General features: G+C 38.4%; 2 protein-coding genes across 2 annotated transcripts in view; both read right to left on the bottom strand.

Moving 5' to 3' along the window:
- The window catches only part of LOC117989332 (uncharacterized protein CG43867), a 352,469-nt gene that overhangs the window by 147,919 nt on the left and 181,431 nt on the right, over nt 1-23,119 (bottom strand). The window lies entirely within an intron of this gene.
- LOC138403426 (uncharacterized) lies at nt 13,148-14,794 on the bottom strand. Its single transcript, XM_069503915.1, has 2 exons — nt 13,641-14,794; nt 13,148-13,163 (listed from the first exon to the last, which is right to left on the bottom strand). Exons 1-2 carry the CDS (start codon nt 14,792-14,794, stop codon nt 13,148-13,150), a joined length of 1,170 nt encoding a protein of 389 aa, XP_069360016.1.

A 23,119-nucleotide genomic window follows, 5' to 3' on the forward strand; every position in this document is an offset into this window, starting at 1 on the left:
CGGGTTGCAAAGCTGAAGTGGCAATGAGCAGGGCACATAGTTCGTACAACCGATAGACGTTGGGGTCCCAAGGTGCTAGAATGGCGACCTCGCACCGGAAGACGCAGCGTTGGAAGACACCCCACTAGGTGGACGGACGACATTAGACGAGTCGCAGGGAGCCGCTGGATCCAGGCGGCGCAAGACCGTGGTGTGTGGAAGTCCCTACAAGAGACCTATGTCCAGCAGTGGACGTCTATTGGTTGATGATGATGATGATGATGATTTAAATATATAAAAGGAAAAGCTGACTGACTGATTGATCTATCGACGCACATCTCAAACCGTTGTTGGGTGGATCGGGCTGAAATTTGGTATGCCGATAGCTACTATGACGTAGACATCCGCTAAGAAAGGATTTTCGAAAATTCGACCCCTAAAGGAGTAAAATAGGGGTTTGAAGTTTGTGAACTCCACGCGCACGAAGTCCCCCACCTCATTCCCCGATTGCAATCTCAACCTGTCGCGGACTATACTTGTCATTAGTCTCTTGTTTTACTTTTTAGTTAGCAAAGAAGTGTTAAATACCTACTTCATCTTTGCCAAGCTAAACATTGGAATCAACCAATTTACCAAGAACCAATCCACTCGATTTTCTCTCGCAAATGACACTGCCTATAGAGTTCTTGATATTCTGGTTACTTTGGTCAGTGGTTCGGAAGCTCGTGATAACGAAACTGAACTGTAGATCATTTTCAGATGACTTTTCTTAGTATTAATATTAATTTCTGTGGACGGATGTGAATTTCTAGGTATTTAAGGTTTACGCTCACTCGGATTCTTATATATATTCTTTATAATCGTATTCCTCATTGCTGAGGGTCGTGCTGAAGGTCCCTTTCCATTAATCACATAATGGAAATCTCTTGGGATAATAATGCGGTGGGTACCCAGATCTTCCGCATACAATACTAAGAGAACGGGATTTCGATTCTTGGGTTTACGGTTTTTTTAATTCAGATACGAGTTAGCCCTTAGCTGCAATTTTTTATTATCATTAAACCCACACCCCTTTGGTTTCGTACCTACCGGATTAGAAGGCGGACGTCCTAACCTAGGATATCACAGCTTATTATATATTGTCTAATACCTATACTGAATTGTAATAAATGCGCAAAAGATAATAGATTACACTTGTCAAGAAATCACGTTAAATAGCGCCGCTTCGATTCGCGATTACTTATCATATCACAAACTTGACACAGTTCTGTCTGTGTAGTAAGCGAATACCTCTAAGCGTTTGTGAATAGATTCTACATTCACTTGCAGTTCTAAGGATATCTCGTGCAGCACACTAAGGCTAAGGTTATTCAGTGCAAACGATTCTCGCTCTAATGGCTAAACGGAATTGTTTTAAATGCTTATGAGCTTTTTTAGCTTCGTCTTATCTTGCAGGATATAAGGTTTTTTTGTTACGGCTATTACAAGGAATACTATGCAGAACCCGCAATTTTAATTTAAAACTTAATTGGAATCTGCACTCTTGCTTTAGATTAGAAAAAGTATATATGGGTGAGAGAAGTTTAAAATGCTTCTAGGAAAATAGCGCGAGCTAATTTTCTTTACGGTAAGTAGCCCAGTAGCTTTTTTTTACTTTACTTTTTGCTCTGTGCGTGAGAAAATGCTTTTTCATAATTTCTGCCGTCATATATCTATAAAGCGGTTAATAGCAAAATGTAGTTTTTGAGTTATCGCCAAAAAACGTGGGAATTTTCCAAAACCAATGTTTCTTTCCAAAACCAATGCTAGTAAAGAATGCTACGTAGGACTAAGCTAAAATGTAACTAAAAACCTTAATACAACCTAAGCATTTTTTTTTAAAACATCAGAAGGCATTCCGAACCAGTGGTAGATGCATTTGACGATGCAAAAGTATACTTATAGTGAAAATGTTTTTAATTTAATTTTAATATTAAGTTAAGTTCTTCAGTTTTCACATGAATTTGTCTTGCCTTACAAATAGATATGAGAAAAAAAAGGTATTTCTTTCTTTCAAAACAAGGCATAATCGTGTCAGTGATAGGTAGTATAGAGTAGGTAGGTATACACAGATTCAAAGAATTTTCAAAGAATCCATTTTATGAGTATCCATTGATGTCCAAAATTATATCTTGGACGCCTTAGATTATTTTGAAAGACATAAACTTTCAAAGATTTTAGAATATCAAAGAAAAAAATTACTGTGCGCCTGAGGCTTGTCATCCTAAGCCTGTCAATCTATCTATACCTATCTTTACACGTGAGAAATTTCCTAAAAGCCTTCATATCCCGCCCGTTTGTCGGATACCCGGAAAGGCCGAATTTCCATAACTCTCAATTAAACTCAGATTTAAAACGGTCAGGGCACGTGCAGAAAATAGGAATAAAAGTACACCTACCTATATATTTTCAATTTTTGACTAACGACAGCTGTTACGGGGGGTTAAAAAATTTCTACACAAATTGGACACGTCCGTGAACCCAATATTTTTTTACAGCCAAAGGAAATATTACATTTGATGAGCATTGAAGCTTTTTTTCTGTGATCGAGGCATTGAAGTCACATCAGCGGTGTGTAGAGCGTTGAGAGTTTTGTAACTTCGGAAATATGTGCGTTTTATTCAATTAAAGGAGATTGATCAAGTGATTATGGGACTCAGTATCGCTACCAAATAAGTAGTATCCTAATAAAATAGAGCTTAATTTTTAGGATGGTTTTATAACTTTTAATTACATGTTAAAAAATCTAAACACCCGGGTTCCGCAGCGGGTGATGAACGAACTCTAAAATAAGAATTTAAAAACTTAAAACGCGCATAGCTTTGAAAACATGCGTGCGCAGAATGTCTGTCCGTCTGGCCGTCTTGTCTGTCAAGAAAACCTATAGGGCACTTCCCGTTGACCTAGAATCATGCAATTTAGTAGGTAGGTAGGTCTTACACCACAAGCAAAGAAATAAATCCGAAAACTGTGTTTTTGTGGCTATAACACAAAAAAATATTAAAATGTGTTCATGAACAATTTTGTATTGTTACAATGTATTTTCAATTTTCAAAGTAAGATAACTCTACCAAATGGGGTATTATATGAAAGGGCTTTACCTGTACATTCTAAAACTGGTTTTTATTTATTTTAATGCTCAATTGTTTTTGATTTATCGTGCAAAATGTCGGAAAAATACGACTGTAGTACGGAACCCTCGCGGTGCGCGAGTCTGACTCGCACTTGGCCGTTTGTTTAATAATAATGCGTAGGATGTAGGATTATTAAAATATTACACAGCAGGTCGGTGTACTTTGCATAAATGAAATTCAGGCAACTGAGACAGTAGGCAATGAGTATTGCCATAAATTCAAATTTACCCCTACCTACCGTTCATTAATTAATTAATTTCCACATCACAAAGCCTTAATTATCATACTAGTATTAGACAGCTTCGACGTATCAGTAAATTGTATGGTGTTAGTAATAGTTTAGATTAATATCACTAACGTGTGCGTCCGTATGGAACTGAGAATTATTCAGGTTGGTTAAGACTGCAATTGTGATTGGAACTTGGAACTAATCTGGTAGCATAGGATAATTATAATTCATGGAGTTAGTACTACACAAATGGATGCATAATACTGTGTCATGACTCATGACCTAGTAATAAGCAATTTTGACGACCTCCCTGGCGCAGTGGTGAGCGCTGTGGTCTTAATAGTGGGAGGTCCCGGGTTCGTATCCTGGCAGGGGTTTGGAATTTTATAATTTCTAAATTTCTGGTCTGGTCTGGTGGGAGGCTTCGGCCGTGGCTAGTTACCACCCTACCGGCAAAGCAGTGCCGCCAAGCGATTTAGCGTTCCGGTACGATGCCGTGTAGAAACCAAAGGGGTATGGGTTTAATAAAAACTGCCATACCCCTTCCAGGTTAGCCCGCTATCATCTTAGACTGCATCATCACTTACCACCAGGTGAGATTGCAGTCAAGGGCTAACTTGTATCTGAATTTAAAAAAAAAAAATTTTAAAAAATAATACGAATAGCGTTGGAACTTCGCTTTAGAACATTGAATTCAATCAGTACCCTTATTATAAATTCGAAAGTGTGTTTGTTCGTTGGTTTGTCCTTCAATCACGTCGCAACGGTGCAACGGATTGACGTGATTTTTGCATGTGCGGACGAAGTCGTGGGCATCAGCTAGTATAGACATAAAATTCGTAAAAATAGTAAATTCGTATTCGTATGATAAAAATCGTATTCTATAAAGCTGCAACCCGCAATTTTTTTTGTCCGGAATGCCAAGTCTATATATACCCTATCTATCTATCTATATATTAAAATGCATTAAAAAAGTGGCTGTCGCAAAACGTATTTTATCCTGTTGGTGAGTTTCTAGAATTTAAGCACAAGAATTAGAATGAATTTGATTAAGTTATTAATATTATTGACTGACATTTATATCTTTGACACAATATGATATTCTTATCTGATGTACTGCCTACTTTGTCAAAACATTTGTACGTCAGGGCTTCCTGACTGGATATGTTGGCAACTCTCTATTGTAAACACCTTGTCTTCCCATATTCACACAAATAAATTATTTCATTTCATTTCATATCTGCGGAAAGAAATTAGTATAGCTCTCTCTCTGTTACGTATTTTTTCCACATTATAATCCCATACAAATGATAAAATGATAGATATAAAAAGTGTGTATGTGGGTGTGCGTATGGTTGAGTGCGTGTGTATCATTTTAGAAGGTGCCTACAAAACAAACCTCCAGGTATAATCCATAGAAGTACTAAACTGGCAATCCTTTTCAACCTTTATCCATTTCAGCAAATCAATATGCAGCAACAGCAATAGTATTGCGAACGCCTGTGTTGCACAATAAACACCGGGCAAGCGCTAAGGGCGGGTTAACCGAATTAGCATATTGATTGTTTACAGATGCCAGCAGACTTGCCGGGTGCGCCTTGCCCCCGGTCCAGTGCTTGGGTTGACAACTCAAATAGAAGGATCTATGGAAATTCAACCTGTATTTATGTCATCTTGTACAATACGGAGGAGTGAGGCGGTGGGGGGGGGGGGGGGGGGCTATAATCGTGCACGGTTACATTTGAGTAAAGAAATGAGGCCTAAGACAGGGGAAAAGAAGTAGATGTCGGTAGATAACTGGTAACACCATGAATTTGTAGCTTGTGAAAAAGGCTTAGATTAATAAGCAAATCCTGGTCTTCATTCTGAGACAATGCTCATGCTCATGCAATGAAATTGAGAAAGTGCAATGTCAATTGACAATGTAGCTATGATTCCTCTGTGCTGTACACAACCTCTAAACGTCTAAACTGATACAAAAATGGCATTATCTATAGCTATTCTTTTTACAATACTTTCTACAGAAAAGGACAGCACTCAATTTAGAATTCTCAGTTTAGTTTAGTTTAGCGATTGTGTAAGTCAGAATTAGCCACAATTTATGACAGAAATAGTTCGCACATCTATTATTTATCTATTTCACTCTAACAACAAAGATCGCAGGTGCGTTCCGGGCCCAATATACATCACACACCCTTTAGGACACTCCGAACTTTTTCCCATCCTCTAAATAATCGTGTCACTTCATCAAATTGATGCCTGAACTATTGTATTTTTATGGGGGTCTTGTTAGAGCAATTGAGAAAGAAATCCTATGACAGTGCAAATTCATAGTCTAACTATATAAAAGCAAAAGCTGACTGACTGATTCATCTATCCAGCACAGCTACTGGGCGGATCGGACTGAATTTTGGCATGTAGATAGCTATTATGACGCAGACATCCGCTAATAAAGGGTTTTTGGAAATGCAATCCCTGAGGGGGTAAAATAGGGGTATGAAATTTGTGTGGTCCACGTGGACGCGCGCTGGCATAAGCTAGTAATATTATAAGTGCAAATGTGTTAGTCTGTTATCTTTTCATGGACCATTCGTTTAACCGATTTCTATGAAAGGTATAGAGACAGCTCGCATCCCGTATGGTCTTTAGATGAAATGGTAAATCTTTCAAAATTGTGTAAACAAACCATCGAATGACAAGATAATATAGTCAAACGAACAAAATTTTTCACGGTTTAATAGACACTAATGAACGACCCGTTTGAAATCCAAACGTCATTGAGGTCGCATTGGTGCATAAGCACCAATGAGTCGGTGCCATTTTGTTTGTTCAATAACCATATATCCATAACCATACAAAGTATTATTAGTCAATGTTACAAACTTACATATTATTCGTACGGAAAATGGAGACAGACCACGACAAAATTTTTCTAAGATTGACGCCAAAAATAATATAATCGGATAACGATATTCGAGACGGTAAGATGATACTTCCATTAGGGAAGCGACTTCTAATAGACGGCACTAAAACTGACGCAGAAGATAGTATAGCATAGGGCAGAACCGCACCGAGACATTAACAAGTACCTACTGAATACTTTTATCCCGGAAAATCGGGATAGAAATAACGGGATTTTTAAACGTGGCCGAAGTCGCGGGCATCATCTAGTTATCTATATTAATCTTCTACATCACTACCTCAATATTTAATTTATAAATGCGAAAGCTGTGGCGAAAGTGTGTTTGTTTGTTGGTTGGTCCTTTAATCACAACGCAACGGAGCAACGGATCGATGTGATTTTTGCACGAGTATTGTTTAATATCTGGAGTGTATCATAGACATGTTTTCTGTACTAAGTACACTAATAGAGTAAGAATTCAAAACTGTAATAGATTAAGTACGGAAAACGTAGGCTCTTGTGATTGGTTGGTCACTCAAAATGGTTAACACCCACTTGCTTTTCATCTTTGTCATTTGATACTATTTCTCTGATAATAGCGCCTACACTGAAGCACCTCAGAAATCGCCCCAGTCTGCATTTTGATGGAGCGATACTATTATTTACGGGAGGGGATGGCGGAAACTTTCTGGATTAGCTTAAAGGGCATGATGAAAATTGGGCACAGAGCGCACCTGATGTTGTTAGTTCTTTGTTGTTCTGGATAATTATATTACGATGACTGATACCATCTAACTAACTTGATGTACTCATCTGTAGCATGATTTATATAATATATATGTTACTAGCTTATGCTCGCGACTTCATCCGCAAGGACTACGGAAATTTCAACCCCCTATTTTACTCCTTTAAGGGTAGAATTTCAAAAATCTATTCTTAGCGGATGCCGCCTACGTTATAATAGCTATCTGCATGCCAAATTTCAGCCCAGTCCGTCCAGTAGTTCCAGCTGTGCGTTGATAGATCAATCAATCAGTCAGTCAGTCAGTCAGTCAGTCAGTCAGTCAGTCAGTCAGACAGACAGACAGTCAGACAGTCAGTCAGTCAGTCAGTCAGTCACCTTTTCCTTTTATATATTTCCAGTCGTAATAACGCAATATTATCAACTAGATGATGCTTGCGATTTTATGCGTAAGTTGTTAGAAATTCCGTGGGAACTCTTTGATTTTCCGAGACAAAAGTATAGGCGTAGACAGACGGATGGACGGATGGACGGACGGACGCACGGACAAACAGACGGTTTATAAGCACTCTATCAAAAAACAGAATAGAAACTATGAACTATGAGCCACTTAGTTTAGCCGTAACCAGTAAAAATCCGTTCATGCAGATCGACCGTGGGAACTGGCCTTTACTTTCTGCGAAGCGTTAATTTAGTTTTGTCCACTCAATACTGTCGTCCACAAAATAATGTATCCCAGACTTGTCTGAACGTACCCCCTTCCAAGTCATAATTCACCCGCTGAAGTGCAATTAGCTGGCTAGGTGATAACACCCGCTCTTATACGTCACACAACACAATGTCAGACACAATTAATTAAATCTTTGTTAGTACCAGACAAATAAGCAATTAAAACAGATTGGTGGATTTGATAGTCAATCCATTGTGATATCATTTTAAGTCAAATTACATTCAAAGTCAAAGTCAAAGTTAAGTATTTTATTCAAAATCTAAATATATAAAAGGAAAAGGTGACTGACTGACTGATCTATCAACGCACAGCGCAAACTACTGGACGGATGAGGCTGAAATTTGGCATGCAGATAGCTATTATGACGTAGGCATCCGCTAAGAACATGGAACATAAACTCTCGCCTGTTGTCTGTGAAATCGACGGGCTAAAGTGAATAAACAAATTGCTACCGCAGACTAACGCTAAAAACGTTGATTACAGTTTAATAATAAAACGCAAAAAGTGGTCTAGTATCTCGCAACACCTGCAGTGTTTACATAAACGCCGCTTTTGCGGAGCCCTAAAGATGCAATATTTTGTGCATTCCAAATTGCGGCCTTATCGCCTGACGCGATCAAATGCGAAAGCCGTGATTTATTCGTTGCCCGTATTTTCTTCACACAGACAGACCTCCAACACAACCTTACAGTTTAAATATAGATAGGTACATTGCTGACTTCCTTCTATTACCTTCTAGGTAGGCGCGGTACACCTTAGGTCTACCTATCACCTACTATTTGGTGTGGTTGCAGTCTAGTTCACGCCTATTTAGTTTAAAAAAACCGGTCAAGTGCGAGTCGAACTTGCACTCGAACGGTTCCGTACCATCGTACAAGAACTAAAAGAACCACAAATTCACGGTTTACGAATTTTTTCCTATACTTGTGCTTGTGGTATTGCTACCTGCCCATGATTCTAGGTCAACGCGAAGTAGGTATCTACCTGTTCTATAGGTTTTGATTTCCTTGACGGGTTTTGACAGGCAGACGGACAGACGGACATCAAAGTGATCTTTCTGATCCTCGAGATTAATCTCAAGTTTAGTTAAGATCCTTATTCATACTACTCTACTAAATAGAAGTTCCATATTTTCCGGTTCCTCGTAACGTTTACAACGAAAAGGTTCTACTCTCTTAACAATAGATATAATATAATTAATTAATATCGCTAACGTCGCGAGCAAATATTGTTCGATGCGAATAATTTGTAGCCTATTACTAAAAGGTCCCACTGATCCTGAAAGCTTCAATGTTTAATGTACCTTTGTAGAAATAAATTTAGAGTTTAGTTTGCAATAAAGAGGGGAACTGTAAGCCTCCCTTTGTTACACACAATACTGTATTGAGGAAGTACGCACGGGTAGATTTCAATTGATAGTAAGTACCTTTAGATTGCGGTTTACTACGGGACTCTATGTTTCAGTTGCGCGTTTAATATTATGATGCCAAATGATGGATTAGACACACTTTTAACGCTACACGCTATAAAAGTAAATAAAATTATTTTTTAACGTTTTCTGGTAAGTTTGTCCTGGGTTATAAGTCAATGGTTATGGGTATAGAAAATACCTACTAAGGTTAAATTTTTGCTTGTGACGTCAAATGAAATATGGGCATTTTGTGTATATGGGTGGTGTGGTTCCTGATAACTCAGTGTTTAACGCTGAATGATAGCCAACGAGGTCATGTGAGTGTGACATATACTTGAAACCAATGAAGGTTTTCTACGAAAAAATTTTTTTATGTCACAATGAAGCAGCAATGTAGAACCAACCAATGTCAAATGAGCTCGGTAACTATCATTCAGTGTCGAACACTGAGTTAGCGAATCACTCCATGGGCTACGAATATAACATTTGATTGGTATAGAAAGTGCTAGGTTTCATTTAGTCTTGTGGTGTTAGATGAAGACGCGTGTTACAATACAGTGTGTCCTAGCCATAATGTTGACATTACTCATTGCTATTACGCTATTGACGCCGTAGCACCTATCTACGCAACATTCGTAGATTTCTACCGTCAGACAGATGTTTTATTTGCAACAGATTGCGAACTTTTAAAAATACACGATTTTTAATTACTATTTCGCGTCTGTTTGTATCTTATCAGTTATCAGTAATAATCAGTACTGTTTTTACAAGCGTTCTAGTAACAGCCTATCTTGCCTGGATATAGAAAGTGCTGTTTAATTGTCTAGTGGCGCTAGATGAAGAAGCGTGTTACAATACAGTGTGTCCGAGCCATAATGTTGACGTTACTTATTGTTGTGTGCTCTTTGTTCGATATTGTTTATGTGGTGAGAGGGAATGAAACACCTGTTAGTACAATGGTTACGGTTAAATACGGTTGCATTGTCTGCAGCCAGTGCAGCAGCGGTTCGTGCATTCTGATTTACGTGCATTGTGTAATGGTTGCGTTTATCTTCTTAGTACCTATCTACGAGGACTTTTACTGCTCTTTATTTCGTGTTTTCATTTACACTACCTTTTGGGAAAGCACCACGAAAAGCATTCCATACCGGTACCGGTAAATGTTGTGGGACGAAGAAAGAACTCACGGAAGTTTGGCAGCTGCAATATCAACATCGCATCGCCTCTTATTGGTTGACACTCTATCACTATTGGCTGAAATGCATTGTTGCAGAATACCATAACTTCATCAGCCAATCATAACAATTGAGATCTTAACAACTTTAATTGACTTGACTGAGCTTTCCGGACTAGCAAGACGAAGGTCTCGAACATGGCCTTAAGAGCTTGCGAGACGGTCAAGTGGCTTGACGTCAAGCAAGAAGATTTTTGCTTGAGTCAAGCATTTTGTCCGTTTACAAATGTTGCTTGATGCTTGAGTCAAGCATTTACGTGCTTGACGCATGATTGATGCGATTTTATATTTTTGCTATTATTAGGTAGGTATGGTATCATACACCACTCATTTTTTTTGTTCCTAAAGTTGACTCTACTACTAAACGAATAAACTGAGTTTCATACAAAGTTAATGCAAGATTTTTAGAATCCATCCTTTTTACGTTCCACTAAACTATTCTATTCACTCATTGACTTAATGTGTTCACTTCAAAGTTTATTCAAGAGAGCTACATTGTTACAAAACTACCCTTTACCTTGTATAAATACACTTTCATACAAAGGTACTTACGTAATTCAAATAGGTGAGTATAAGTACCGCAAATTGCTATTCCGCTGGAACCATGTCCCATTAACATCGAAATTACATCATTTTGACGTCAGCCGAAAAAAAAATATACCATCAGCTCGAAACTTTAGTCTAGTGCTGACGTCACTAAAATGGCGGCCACGCGCATTAGCAATTTACGGGACTTATAACAATGTATCACAACTAACGGCCAACGCAGACAGACAGAGTGGAAAATAGAGTCGATGCCTTAAACTTAGAAAACTGGAAAATTGGCTTACTCAGAAATTGATCGCTTTTTACAATCATTATCATCATCATGATCAACCCATCACCGGCTCACTACAGAGCACGGGTCTCCTCTCAGAGTGAAACAGGTTTTGGCCATAGTCTACCACGCTGGCTATGTGCGGATTGGTAGACTTCACACACCTTTGAGAACATCATGATGTTTTCCTTCACCGTTAAAGCGAGTGATATTTAATTAATTAAAACGCACATAACTCCGAAAAGTTAGAGGTGCGTGCCCGGGATCTAACCCCCGACCTCCGATTAGAAGGCGGACGTCCTAACCACTAGGTTCACACTTACACTTTTTACAATAGTACAAAATATTCAGTAGGTAGAGCAAGAAAGTAACGCGAGAAGTTTCATACATTCACACAAGAAAGTAAATGTTCAAAGGAACGTTTCTCAAGTTCCCGTTTGCAAAGGATCTTGCACTTTCGCGAGACTAACGGCTCGTCTCGACGCCTAATGAGACGGAAAAATACGAATAAGCCTTTCTCAACTTCTTTTATGTTAATGATATAAATTCAGCGTGAAAACGGGGAAGGGCTGTATTTGATCGTGCCTTTTCGTCTAAATATATAAAAGGATTGACTGACTGACTGATCTATCAGCGAACAGCTCAAACTACTGGACGTATCGGGCTGAAATTTGGCATGCAGATAGCTATTATGACGTAGGCATCCGCTAAGAAAGGATTTTTGAAAATTCAACCCCTAAGGGAGTGAAATAAGGTTTGAAATTTGTGTTGTCCACGCGTACGAAGTCGTGAGCATGAGGTAGTTTGTATATAAAACCGCTTATGATCATTACCTATTATAAATGCGAAAGTGTGTTTGTTGGTTTATTGGTTTGGCCTTCAATAACGTCACAATGGAACAACGGATCGAAGTGATTTTTGCATTGGTATAGTTAGAGAGTTTATATTCAAAAAATTAAGATTAAAACCCACCAAACCTTGTACATATTGCTGCTGATTCTGAGCACACCTAAAAAGAGTATTTGCATCCTCTTTTTACTAATGTAATATGAAAAGGACAGACACAGTTTGACCGTTTTAATTTAGAGTTGTCAAACCTCGTGACTTTAGCTGCCAGTCGCGAGCCTATTGCTTAAATTCGTAGCGTGCACTAAAATTTAGAGTCTTTAAATATAAAATTCATGTTCCGTCCTTTTTTAGCAATATTAAAAAGAAAAAGACGCAGATACTCTAAATTTAAAGAAAGACAAGACAATCGGCGCTAATATGTACCTATTAGAACCTCCACGCCACACGGTATCCTGCAGGTTCTGTAATATGTGTAAGCTGAACAAATAGCTTTGAGCCAGGTGCGCCGCTACTTGTCTTTGCTTGAGTGAAGACAAAAACAACCGGCGCATACCAGAAAATATAGGTACAGTACCCAGCAGGAAATATTGTACATTGGCCTTTAGCGGTCTAGCGATAGAGGTTTCGTAGAGCGTTGTCTCGTTGAGACCGACAAAACGTCAAGCTTTTTCTAATAGTCGATGTACAATAGTTCCTGTCGGGTTCTGTACGGGTTGTACACCTTAGGGCGCGGTCACAACACTGCGGTGCGACATCGCATCGTAAAAACGATGCCGCATCGCAAAGCGATGCATTGACGCAACACGTATGAAGTTAAACACTGTGTTACGTTGGCTGTTTTTGAGTATACTGTACAAGAGCTAGCCGAAGCCCCATATTATAGAAATTTAATTTTCAAAGCGCGTTTGGGACCCCTATCCGCAATCAATCATATCGGGATCAATAGCGAAGTCCACGTCTAAATAAAGTATTAAAATCCCATTAAGAAGGAAACTTTCATATTGCTCGACAGCTACTGTACCCCATTCAAAAAGCATCAAGGCTTCACATTTTGTATGTGGGTGGTATACACAACGTTTCGTCAAAGTAGTAGACCACTGGGTCAAAACAATATAACGGGGTCTAATCTATATTAGGTTTTTTAATATTTCTCCTAGCCTCGGCAAAATCCGCTAAAATTATGCAAGGAGTGGGTACAGCCGTCGACCAACAAATGCTGTTTGAATCTATTCATCAAATCATACCTACTTCAGATTTACGTAAGTCCCTTATACTGTACTCTATCTACGGAAAGAAGTAGTAAGTAAAGGGCTCTCCCTGTTACGTAATCTCATACAAATACAAATGACAGAGACAAAAATCTCAGTTGGCATTTTGAGCCACCAACCTAACAAAACTATATTTTCAAATTGAATTTCGAACGTTTTTTTAAAACATTCTCGGATAAACATATGTATAATTTTATTATCAATGGTTAACAAATAAACTATTAATAAACTTAAATCTAAAAAAAAACAACATTAAATAAATCTAAAATAAATTAAATTAAATCTAAAACCTCATCGAGACCACCGCAGCGAGGCATTGTACCCAAGATGCTGGCAGCATTACCCCTTTGGATGGCCAAACTAATTCTTTGACCAAGGTAGCTGCCAGCTCTCGGGTCCCCGGTTGACTCGATAACTCTTTTCGCAATTTCTTCAAAAAGAGCTCGAGCCCCCGGGCCCCACGGCCCCAAGGTCTCCACACCAAAAGGCACGAATACGAAGCTCCCATCGAGGTTTTCATATTTGCGCCTCTTGGCCTGTTCGGCGCTGATGGCCGCTGCACCCGCCATAGAGGAGGTCGCCTGAATGTGGGATGCAGCTAAAGTGTCTACACAAGTTGCATCCCAAACAAGCGACCTGCCCATCTTCCACGGTACGAGCGTCATACCATCAGGTCTCTTGCCATCGCTACGTGCCAAACCAATAGGTTCTAGTACAGCTGGCACATGGGCGGTGGCAAGGGACCTCCGGATGATGTCGTTAAGGGTACTATGGCGGGAGAAGCGTCCAGCGCTTCTCGAACAGGAGAGCCCATGGTGGCCGAAGGCGTCAACGCAGTCCCCGCAGTGGCAACGGTGAGGCTGGTTTATTGTGGCGCCAAGCCTAAGACCAATCAGAACAGAAAGTGTCGTATGGTCTAACAAAGTGCCCAGGTTGGCAGAGGGAAGAGCATGTAGCCAGTAGCCGGACTCTTTTGCAGAGACAGCGAGAAGACGAGCACGGTCTTTTTTAGAATTTGCGTTTGCTAGTAAAGTGTCAAATGTCGTTTTGCAAATAATGTCGTCCCACTGTCTCTGGGAAGAAAGAGAAACCGGCACTTGGCTGGGACTATGCATGGACCATTCATTTCTTGCCTCTGTTAAGCCAGACACCTCTATGGAACCCAAAGAATTGGATATAATCTTGCCATAGAGAGTGTGTGTACTGTAAACAGAGGAAAGAAATGCTGGCAGCGAAACACTAGAAATTTTGCGAATTCCCAGACCTCCATACCTGATTGGAAGAGAAGCCTGGGACCATGCTTGATTACTTATTGGACAATTTAGAATACTGGTGAGAATATTTTTAACAAAAGCATCCAAATTGTCCAATAAAGTATTAAATTTCCAAAGTGGAGAACATCTTAGATAGTAAGTAAATTTTGGAACGAATAAACAAAACCGCAATATTGTGAGAGCCATATGTGGATTAGTTTCAAACAGACGGTGGGAGTTACTACTAAATTTTGAAATAGTATTTTCAACAAATAGAGGAACTGATGCATCTAGTACGGGAGCCCCTAGGAGACGAAGTGACTCATCATTTAAAATTTCTCGGATTGAATTTCGAATGTTTTTGAGAACATGTTTGTGATTAGTTGGTGACTCAAAATAGTTAACGCCCACTGCGATTTTTGTATCTGTCATTTGTACGAGATTAAGAAACAGATAAAGGGCTACACTAACTTTTTTCCGAGTATAGAGCTACTCGTAGGCGTATGGTTCGATGACTCCTGCACACGTTCCCGGTATAAAGCTTAGCGCATAAACACACAAAAACCTCTAAGCAGAAGTAATGACTCGAGTTCGTGTATTGAAAATTTATTCTCAGTACGCGGTTTGATGGTTAGTTATTATAGAGTTCTGCTGACAACGCACCACTTTACGCTGATCTTTTACTGCCAAAAACATTCGTAACATTTACTTTGTGATATAAGAGGTGAAAAGGGAACGTGGCTCAGTATAAAATGGCAATACTTTAGGGACGAGTGCGAAAGAGCATGGAAAAATATGTATTGTACGAGTTATTTTTTCTGTTTTGTAAATAAGAGTTTATTGTTGTCCCTTTGTAAAAGATAAACGCATATTTTTTTGTAAAAAATACTCACGGATGCTGCATTTTTATGTGCTTAATAAAAAAGGTGAACTTTATTTAGACCTAAAATAATTTACACACTGAGGAACTTTCGGAAAAATCCAATGAAAAAATTTAAATAAAATTAAAAAATATAACTATACCTGAGTATTGTTCTCAACTCTTTCAGAAGTTATTGTAGAAGCGTGAAATACTAAATGTGCTAAAATATTATTTTCATTTTATAAGTAGCATAAATTGTTATACAAATGCAACAACCGACCATCAAAAACTGTAATTTATTACCTATTTTGACTTTGACTTTGAAAACTTCTAATAATATCGCTTTTCGAAAGATTTCGCCACGATTTGGAACATTATACACAAGAAAGGTTCGTATATGTATGTACCTATTGTATAACACATTCACGTTTAGTCTATACTCTATAGAATAGGTAAGCCATGCGAAGTCGGGGTGAATCATCTAGTGCAGTATTTATCTATGAAGTTTTAAAGCACTAGTACAGTTTACGGTTATGGCAGTTCTGAAGATGGTATGGAATTTGTAACTTATAAAACCCGGTTGAAGTTTTTTGCTTCGTAAAACTATGTTTTTAAAAGTCAGCGGCTTAAAGTTTTCCAATATTTTAGATTGATAATGGTGATAGCTAGTGCAAAATGTACACCTTTTTGTACTTCTTTTCTGTTTTGCTAACTCGAGCATGAATACCTGATAGAAATCGCAATGTTTTGATAGATAAATTGTTTTCATTTTCTTTACATTTTCTTCCAAGTAAATATAAAACTTGATGAGTAACAGACCGACGGACGGACAGACGGCAGCTTAGTAGTAGAGTCCCGTTGGTATCCTTTGAGTACGGATCCCTGAGAAGATAAGATTAGCTATAAAATTTATTGTGAGAAAAAAAATAGAAATAAATGAAAATGTATTACTGAAACTTCAAGTTCAGCAACCGTCAGGGGTTTCCTTATAATCTGAAAAAGATTGGAAACTCGAAATTCTTGCCATTCAATGTGAACGAATTCCACTGCTTTTGATTTATGATGAAATGCCAAAAGTCCGGTGCCATATTTTTCGCATTACCTGACTCGCTAAAAACACCCGAAAATCTGTGGAAATAATTATACCTATTTGATCCACTTTTAAGAAGGACCTCCTAAACATTAATTTTAACACACACACACGTGTGTGTGTTAAAATAATTAATGTTTTCATTGCAAAATTAACGCATGCTGCATTGTCGCATATTGTTGCTTCGGCATGCAGCCATGTATGGATCGCCCCGCCCGCGCGCAAAACATGTCATAAGCTACATCAAATAAAGTGGAGACGTAGTAAATAGGCTGAATGTTTCTGGCACAATAAGTTCTGCTAATAAAAACCGTTAATATAAATCCAATATATTTCCTGATAACGGGGTCCCAAAATACCTACTTTATTTTGTGACGGGGGTCTTATAATTTCTATGTCAAAGTCAGGCCGGCCCCTCAGAAATGCCTTCTGTCGCGATAATAATTAAATTTGTGACATTTCACTAGTTACCCGGGTTGAAATTAGGTAAGCGAAATTGTTATAAAGAATTTTTACGTTCAAGCAATTTCAATATTGATATTGGACATTTTTAATAAGTTGAACTTGGTGAAGATAAGCTGTTTTGATCTACTTATAAGAATTTACATGCACAATTTACTTAATATGAGCTGTAGGTATTTATAAGCGGTGATACCCTAGTGGTTAAGAGGTCTTCCCCCTGTTCAGGGAGTCGGAGATTCGATCATGGGCACGCACTACTTCCTTTTCGGGATTATTTGCATTTTAAGCTATTATATATTGCCAAGAATGTCTTAATAATTTAATCTCTCTAACTATGACTAATAAAACCTTTTGATTTGTATTTCGAAGACGTTTCTCTACGTAAAAAAACTCACCAATTATGTAACATCAGGTGTTTACGTTGAGAATGCGAAGGCGGCGTCCGGAAAATTCCATGAAATAGGAAAACGTTCTTTCACGCATCATTAGGTAACGTTCTTAGTAAACAAATAGAACACGAACGAAGTAGCTCTATAAAAGACAAATATAAAAGATAAAAGCTCTTCGAATACAATTTGAATTAGGGGATATTATTATACATAAGTATCTATTTATATGATATACATATTATAATATTATAATCATCCTCTTAACAAGCAAAAATAGTGTTACTCATTTTTTCACAACATTTATATACCTCTATGACTTCGTCCACGTGGATTTAAGTTCGTAAAATCCCGTGGGAACTCTATGATTTTTTGAATAAACAGTAAGCCTGTGTCACTCTCCAGGTCGTTAACTAGGTATATCTATGCACTATGCAAAAAATCACGCTGATCTGTTGCTTCGTTGCGGCGTGATTGTGGGACCAACTAACAAAGGAACACACTTTCGCATTTATAATATTACTAGCTTATACTCGCGACTTCGTCTGCGTGGACTACACAAATTTCAAACCCTTATTTCATCCCTTAGCGGTTGTATTTTCAAAAATTCTTTCTTAGCGGATGCCTATGTCATAATTTTAGCCCGATCCGTCCATTAGTTAGAGCTGTGCGTTGATAGATCAGCCAGCCAGTCAGTCAGTCACCTTTTCCTTTTTTTCCTTTTATATATTTAGATGCGAAGTGTTCAGCGACCCGCCCCGGATTTGCACAGGTACATTTTACTAATGAAGAAAATAAGTATTGAGATTTCATACAAAAATGGCATCCAATTATTTGATTTTTCCAGTGTATTTTCCCAAAACAAATTCATGCATACCTTTTCTTGACAATTACGAATACCTACAACGAAAAAACAAATCAGTTAAATCAATAGAGCCGTTCTCAAGTGATGATCTTTCAAACATGCAGCAATTGTTTTTTTTTATTTACTTACATAGATTGTTTAAGATAAATTAAGTACGTTAAGTAACGTCTACTTCTGAATAAAATAAGATATCGTTTAACGTTGCAGCTAACTGCTAAGCAAAATTGTACCTTGCATGTTCCATAACAGAATATTGAATATTAAAAGTTGGAGTCACTATAGAACTAAGTTGGTATTAAGTAAGTTGGGTAAATAAGTCAACTTATCCTACAGTCGACTCTCAGACGGTAGCAACGGGAAAAGTAAACGGACAAGTTATAACAAGCAAGTGTTACCGGAGTCAGTTAGGTTCGTGCGAACTTAGTAATGAGTTATCCCCTCAGCCGGATTTGGTGTTTATATAAACATGCCTTAACACTCCTTTTTATTTCCGCTTCACAAATCTTTTCGCGATTTTTATCAATATTAAATTCTTTTTATTCGGTGATAATATATTTTTTTTATTAAAAAGAATATTAGCCATATTAACTGATTAATATTACCCTTTCCTCTCCAATTAAGCGTCAGGCTTGTGCTAGGAGTAGGTACGACAATAGTGCAACGGGCGGGGTTTGAACCGTCGACCTTTCGGTTTTCAGTCCACTCCTATACCGGTTGAGCTATTGAGGCTCTAAATACTAATTATAGAATACTATTATATTATACTAATATACTATTAAGTTATATAAACATGTGTTATACAACTATTATATAGGCATGTGTTATATAACTGTTATATAGGTATGAGTGTTAAGGCATGGTTACAACTAGCCCGGTCCCTGGCATGCACCTCTAATTTTTCGGAGTTATGTGCGTTTTAAGGAACGAAACATCATTAGAGATTTAAGGAACCTACATGCTTGAGAGTTCTTCATAATATTGTCAAAGGTGTGTGAAGACTAGCCATCTGCACTTAGGAGTAAGCGAGAACGAAGTAATACATCAAAAACCTACCCAAAACTCTAGTCCCTTCCTTTTGAACCGGACTTTCAGAAGTATTATTTCACCAATATTTGAAACAGCTTCAGCGTTGTATTATTCAGGGCCGTCGACGATTGTCGGTTAGAGACAGTCCTCCCGGTCTCGTTGAGGAGGGTCCCGGGTGCTGAGATAAAAATAAAGCGCGATAAGACCCGTTCAAAAGACAAAGTTCAATGCGAAAAGAAAAGCATTTTATTTTCTATTCAAAAAGTTTGAATGAAGGTTTAATTATGCCATCAGTGACTTACCAGCTTGATCATCCTATATGGTTTTTTATTTAATAATTTGCACTTTTATAAGTCGCGTTGGCAAAATTCCTTTCAATCAACTCTGATTGGTCGACATTCTTTCACTAATGGTGAATTACATTGTGGCAGCAAAAATATCACAAAATTCACCCAACTACAACAATTGAGAATGTAATGATTGATGCACCTTTTCATTAATCGTCCAGCTTTATGAGTGGTATGATTGAAATACGAATATCACTAGGTATCACTGAAGTTAGCATTAACTATGTCAATATACACACAAAGCAAACAACAGCTTTTCAATTGGACCGCAAGTAGCGCTGTTCATTTTCTCAAATTTACCATGAATAATATTGACAGTAAACTTAACCTTTAGTGGAAAATTTTCACTCATTTTCACGCGGTTCAAAATTTAACTAGGCAACCCTTGCATAAATTACCCCTTTCGTTAACCACAGGGCCTTGATAAAACAAATATAATAAATATTCATCAGGCCCCACATACCTCCTTAACTAATTTTCTTTGGCCATGTTAAGGGTTTGGACGCATGTGGCGTGGAACGATATTGACTTGCGGTGGCAACTGTATGAGAGAGCACAACATATACGCATGCCCATTTATGCCTGAAATTACCTTCCTATACGCTATCCTATCCCACCTTTCCTACGCTGAATTCGCCTGCGTTATCTGTAAATACTGCAACGCTGACAGCGTTATAAAGCGACCGACATCAGAGTAGAAGCAATATAGATCTTTTAATTATACAAGGTACTGCATGAAAATAAGTCACACTGAAGTTGGACTGCACGATGACGATGGTGCGCGATCCCAACAGCGCAGCTTCTATGTACGTTTTGCTGTGTTAAGGCTTTCACATAGTCCCTTGTATTATAACATTTTAGAGCTTCACTATACAATTTCTATCACGCGCTGTGTATGTCTTAGCCTTACCTACATGTAAGTATTTATTCATACTACATTACACGATATTATAAGAAGTTAGGCGTTAAGCTTCATTTATGCCAGAGCAACATAGTGTGACATTGCAGCATGGCCAGGGTCACATGGTGCAATAATTTGAAATGTAGCAAGAATTGTCAGCTGATTGTATTTGACTTGGCATAAAAATATAGACTGCTGCTGTTTAAGGCCGCAAAATGAAGGTTTCTACTTCACTAGCATGCCGCAATGTCGTATTGTTGCTCCGGTGTAAAACAGTCTTAAATAGTCGTTGTTATCGCTGCCGTAGCGCGTTTTGTGTATCCACTCCTTAAATGTAAGATGTAAGTTAAAGTTCCTTAATGTCTTCAATAGAAACCCTAGTTAGTTGGAGTTCTAACTTAGCCATAATGGTTCCATGAGGAGCAGTTTTAATTTAAGATCGTTCTGAGAAAACTTGACAATGGCCGCTGGTCCCCTTGCTAATGCATCTTGCAGAAATGTCTACTTTATCACGGGCTTCGAAACTTTATAGGGGGTCTCACTTCAGCGAAAAGCAAACAAAAATGCTTCCTAATGAAATTCTGTGCAGAGCTATTATGTTTAGAGAAGGTAGTTTCTGGTAATACTAGCTGTAATAATAGTTTTTCAAATAGTAAATTGAATATTTGAAAAGAGCAACCGTCGAGTCCAACCGAGAACAGCCAGCAAGATTGCTGGATCTTTTCGTTTGGAAGGGCATTTCAAACCAATGGTGCTAGATTCTGTGACGATTGTAATGCTCTTGTAAAAATTTATTTGAATAAAAAATCTATGTCATTTTAGTTATTTTGGAGATCTTCACAACAGATTTAAATATAGACTAGCACATCGGTACAATCAGACCTGCTGGCAAGTGAAGATACAGCTTAAGATGAATGGCGTTTGCCTAGAAAATGCCTATTCACTAAGTGGGAGGGAAAACTGATGCTGGAACATGAACGGAACGGTTGATACGGGTGCTTAGTCTTCGTACTTATGTCTTACTTACCTACGCATAATCTTCCCATCGCCGGGTCACTACTGAGAACGAGTCTCATCTCATAGTTAGAAGAGTTTGGTCATAGTCTACCGCGCCGCCCAAGTGCGGATTGGCAGACTTCACATACCTTTAAGAACATTGTGGAAAATTCTCAAGCATGCAGATTTCCTCAAGATGTTTACCTTCAACGTTAAAGCAAGTGATATATTTTAATTGCCTGCCAACCTTGATTGAACCCCCAAAGGAGGTGGACGTTTTAACCACTAGGCTATCATGGCGTACTAACCTACTATTAATATTAATAACTGTATCGAGATAAGCCATCCTTTGATAAGCGAAGTGAAGTAAAGTAGGTTTGACGCCATAAGGAGATAGTAGGTTACACAAAGGAAAACTTTCCTAAGCCGCCTCGGGCGAAACTAAGATAAATCGCTTCTGTTTTCATCTCTCAAGTGTCAAAACAAAACCTTTGCGTACACATCGCGGGATAATGGGCCGACCTCTGGCGAAAGGGTTGCAAAATAATAAAATACGTAACTTCAAAAAGAGATGAAATAGGCATCTTCTATAGGTAAACCCGTCCCATCTTAGGCTAGGTCATCATTACCTACATCATCACTTTCCATCGGGTATGATTGTGGTCAAGCAACCTCTAAACCTTTGATGCAGTGAATTAAGGTTGTGTATGACACATGTTTGATTCGTCCTCTAAAGAAGCCCCTCTTGACTATGAATTATTAGATAACCTGTTTCCTGTTTCACAACCTCCAGTAGGTCGATTTCGTAAAACCTGCATCAATCATTATTACAATCTCAATTGTTGTGATTGGCTGAATTTGTGCTATTCTTGTTACAACAATGCATTGTAGCCAATAGTGAGCGAGCGTCAACCAATCAGAGGTGATTTCGACCTTGACATTGTAGCTGTAATTCTTTCGCAATCGAGCAGCAGATAAACTTTATCTAAGCCTTCTCCATAAACGTGACACTGGCGAAACACTCTGTGCCCAGCTGGCACACCTAAAAGCCAATAATTGGGAATTGAATTGAACTTTATCTAATGAATATAAATTTGACGTTTTGACAGATTCCCAATACAAAAACTGTCATAACGTCAAATTTATTCATTAGATAAAGTTTATCTGGAGGTTGTGAAACAGGTCCGTAATGTAATAAATAGGTACCTACCACATACGAAATCACAGAACTCATATATATGGAACGCAATAAACACGAAGTGGCAGAAAGTATCGACGTAGCGTATACATTATGGCCCACATTTACGCAGTGTCCGGTGTTGGAACGACTTTGTAACACCATTTATCATAGCGAAAATATCAATATCTAACTCGGCGCGGGTCGACAGTAACTAATGATGGCACGGCTTCCGTACGTACGCGGTACAACGCCGTATCTGTGCGTGACCTTTATGAGCTTTGAAAGCTTATGTTAGCCTGGTAGATACGAGTAGATCTCTAGGTAGGTATAGATCAAGAACTAGCTGATGATCGCGACTTCGTCTACGTCGGTTTTTAAAAATCCCGTGGGAACTCTTTGATTTTCCGGGGTAAAAAG

The sequence above is a fragment of the Maniola hyperantus genome, chromosome 16 (genome assembly GCF_902806685.2).
Source record: "Maniola hyperantus chromosome 16, iAphHyp1.2, whole genome shotgun sequence".
Classification (NCBI taxonomy): Eukaryota; Metazoa; Arthropoda; class Insecta; order Lepidoptera; family Nymphalidae; genus Maniola; species Maniola hyperantus.

Bases quoted from the DNA above. Each gene is read 5' to 3' on its own strand.
- LOC138403426 (XM_069503915.1), bottom strand. From the start codon at position 14,794: ATGGCTCTCACAATATTGCGGTTTTGTTTATTCGTTCCAAAATTTACT.